The sequence below is a fragment of the Hermetia illucens genome, chromosome 3 (genome assembly GCF_905115235.1).
Source record: "Hermetia illucens chromosome 3, iHerIll2.2.curated.20191125, whole genome shotgun sequence".
Classification (NCBI taxonomy): Eukaryota; Metazoa; Arthropoda; class Insecta; order Diptera; family Stratiomyidae; genus Hermetia; species Hermetia illucens.
In genome coordinates, this window is record NC_051851.1 from 116,780,936 (window position 1) to 116,784,186 (window position 3,251).

General features: G+C 40.6%; 1 protein-coding gene across 3 annotated transcripts; it reads left to right on the forward strand.

Moving 5' to 3' along the window:
- The first annotated feature begins 910 nt into the window (after positions 1 to 910).
- On the forward strand, positions 911 to 2,968 carry LOC119652594 (growth hormone-inducible transmembrane protein). Of its 3 annotated transcripts, XM_038056820.1 has the most exons (8): positions 912 to 1,086; positions 1,191 to 1,424; positions 1,619 to 1,730; positions 1,794 to 1,935; positions 1,996 to 2,332; positions 2,400 to 2,532; positions 2,596 to 2,709; positions 2,771 to 2,968. In XM_038056820.1, the coding sequence occupies exons 2-7, from the start codon at positions 1,229 to 1,231 to the stop codon at positions 2,678 to 2,680; spliced, it is 1,005 nt and encodes a 334-aa protein (XP_037912748.1). In that variant the 5' UTR covers positions 912 to 1,086; positions 1,191 to 1,228; the 3' UTR covers positions 2,681 to 2,709; positions 2,771 to 2,968. The 3 variants fall into 3 exon arrangements, with proteins under 3 accessions (XP_037912747.1, XP_037912748.1, XP_037912749.1); XM_038056819.1 differs by having other exon boundaries at positions 911 to 1,086; positions 2,596 to 2,968; XM_038056821.1 differs by having other exon boundaries at positions 946 to 968; positions 2,596 to 2,968.
- Positions 2,969 to 3,251: the final 283 nt, after the last annotated feature.

Consider the following 3,251-nt stretch of genomic DNA (forward strand, 5'->3'; position numbering starts at 1 on the left):
GACGAGTATGGGATTATCGGAAAATTCTGGGGGAGCTAAAGCGTATTTCCGATAACCACAATCGATGGCGCGTAGGTGTGGTTGACGCACTATATTCCCCCAAGGGGTAAATTGCTACCGTAGTTATTTCTTGTAATTATATCATTGTGTCTATTATTTCCAATAGGTATAGTTTTTTTTGTGGTTAAAGCACAAAGCCGTTGTACGGAAGGTCGCGGTTCGAAACTCACTGGTGACAGTGAGATTTGTATCGTGAGTTGACATCGGATCCCAGTCGACTCAACTGTGAATGAGTACCTGAGTCAAATTAGGGTATTAATCTCAGGCGAGCCTAATGCTGACCGCATTGCCTCCTAAAGTGTACCGTTACGGTCTTGAATGAAGTGCTCTAACACTTTTCAAGGCCCTGATCCAATATGGATGGCGCCAACGATTATGATTATATAGTTTGTTTTACTGGACGGTTGGTATTTATAAGTATATAACATACCGGATGGTACAATGCTTCACCACTATTCGTCGGGCGGCCATATTATTGTCTCTCAGATTTCTATTGGACAATATTCATGTTTACCCGTGCATTACATTTTTGAATCTTCTCATTCCTTGACATGTGTTCGTTTCAAGTATTCCCTGTACACTTGAAAAGTTTTATAAAATTAACATGAGGGAAATAAAAATAACAAATGCCGAATTTCAGATTGTAGTGGCAAAGTAGAAATTCTGATGTGAAAGGTATGATTATGTGAAAAACATCAAAAAATGTCCGGCAAGCTTTGTACGAAAACGGAAGCGAGTCTTAGGAAAATTTCTTGTAGTAATTGCGAGTACTAATTCAAGTTCCCGCCACTTCATTCTTGCCTGGCGCTACCCTAGGGCTATTGCGCCGTCTTCGACATTCCACTGACATTTCACAAATAAAATCATTTGAAAGCTGTCAAATACATTTTAGCCGTGCGGTTTGCTCTGCAAGTTTAGCACAAAATTGCATTAGTTGGAAGTGATCGTTACAGTTACTTTTATCTGGAGTAGCTGCAGCTTGCGTTATTAAGTGTTTCCATTCGGGCTTTTCGATCCAATATTAAGGTGACTTGTTGGCAATCATATCCTAAGTTTAGGGATTCTAGAAAATTTCGTACCTCGACCTATTCTCGAAATTTCATAATTTCTATTTTTCATTGCACTTCCAGGTTGCTCATTTGTTTCGTACGTAAATATTTGAGTGAAGATGCTTTTGCGTGTGGCATTAGGACGGCCAGTTTTGACTACTTCGTTGGCCAAAACCACTTTTCAAGTAAATTTTCGTCAACAGCCACTTTTGCTACGACAATTTGCTAGAGACAGTCGCGGATCTTATATTCGAACGCAACTGAAGCAGAAACCGACCTTGAAGGAAAGGATTTTGGCACCGGCAGGCCCAAATGGTAATTACCGATAAACAAGAAATATTTTTTATTTACTATAAAGAGAAGACAAGATACGTAATAGCGCACCGCAAATTGTTGCTGTTTTTGGCAAAGCTGTTCATTTGCAATGCACAATGCATTATTTGGATCACGCAAATTCTAATAAAGTGCAGTGCGGTAGTTGACGCATCACTAATTTATTTTGCTTCCAGCATTTGCGATTGGGAAAGGAGCACTTGCCGGCGGCTCAGTGCTTGGACTGGGCGCACTTTGCTACTATGGACTCGGACTTGGAAGTCAGACTAACACTCTGAATAATGCAATGTAGGATATTTGATTTTCAAGTCGTTTGATCAATTCTAACTTTCGCAAATATTCATTTCCCAGGTTATGGCCGGAGCATGTGAAGCAAAGAATTCGTAGTACTTACGCTTATTTCGGCGGATCAATTTTAATTTCAGCTGCAAGTGCCGTGGCAGTTTTCCGCTCGCCGCGTATGATGAGTCTGGTGTCCAGGAATGGTTTTTGGGTGAGCGACTTCTCACAATATTCAATAAATTGCAATTTGACTGTTTGTTGTTTTCTTTAGTCTATAATGGCAACAATGGCTGCTATGATTGGGAGTGGAATGGTGACTCGTAGCATTCCCTACGAACAAGGGGTTGGCACTAAGCAACTGGCTTGGCTTGTACATTGCGGTATACTAGGAGCTGTAATTGCTCCAATGTGCTTCCTTGGGGGACCAATCCTCACACGAGCTGCTTGCTACACCGCTGGCGTTGTCGGAGGACTGTCGGCAGTTGCTGTTTGTGCACCAAGCGATAAATTCCTCTACATGGGCGGTCCACTGGCAATCGGTTTGGGAGTCGTGTTCGCATCATCTCTTGGCTCAATGTTTCTGCCCCCAACCACAGCTCTTGGCGCGGGTAAGCATACGTGGAACCTAATTGTATCTAAAAACTGCACTTATTTACACTAAATAATGTACAACAGGTCTTTACTCAATGTCTTTGTACGGAGGTCTCCTTCTCTTCAGTGGCTTCCTTTTGTACGATACACAACGAATAATTCGCAAAGCTGAAACATATCCATTGTATGCAGCTAGGCCTTACGATCCGATTAATGCGTAAGTTTCTATTGTTTCATTCGTAATGTTTCTAGGAATAAAATGTCCATGTTGAAATTCCAGAGCGATCTCTATCTACCTGGACACATTGAACATTTTCATCCGCATTGCATCGATCTTGGCTGGTGGTGGAGGCAGGAGGAAATAAATTAGAAAGTGGCGAGAACAGATTAGCATGTAACGATTTTTTTTTTAATTTACTAGTAACCTTTTATTTATTGTATTTTACTTCACAAAGTGATTACTGACCGCATTAAGTACCATCAGAAACTGGACTCTTGGATTAGTATATTATGCACATAAATAAATTCCGATCGGAAAGACTATTGTAAATACTTAAAAAATCGTTAAATGGAAAGAGTTTTATAAACTAGTTCCGGGGCTGTGTACGTTGATAAGTCGATTTCGCTTTAATAAAATTATTTTAAATCTAAAATTGTAGTGAAACATATTGAGGACCTTTATCCACCTCTGATATATGATTCGAGAATTTCGTCTGTTTTCCGTACGTAATAACCCCATCCGCACTTTCCCTCTTTAGTAATCGCTTCTTATCCGCTTTGTAGACATTTAATTCCACGAACAGTTCTTTGTTCGTGGACGTTCTTAGAGGCACTCCACGCTTTGACATCGGCGATCAAGTCATCCAATTACTCACTCTGAAGTTTTCCGCCATCGTTATAATCCTATATCGACCAAGAATGTTCTCGTTTCGGAGT

Excerpts from the sequence above, each read along its gene's own strand:
- LOC119652594 (XM_038056819.1), top strand. The coding sequence starts at position 1,229 with ATGCTTTTGCGTGTGGCATTAGGACGGCCAGTTTTGACTACTTCGTTG. Across the intron at positions 1,425-1,618 it reads GGCACCGGCAGGCCCAAATG|CATTTGCGATTGGGAAAGGA; the intron begins GTAATTACCGAT and ends TTTTGCTTCCAG. Across the intron at positions 2,533-2,595 it reads CCTTACGATCCGATTAATGC|AGCGATCTCTATCTACCTGG; the intron begins GTAAGTTTCTAT and ends TTGAAATTCCAG.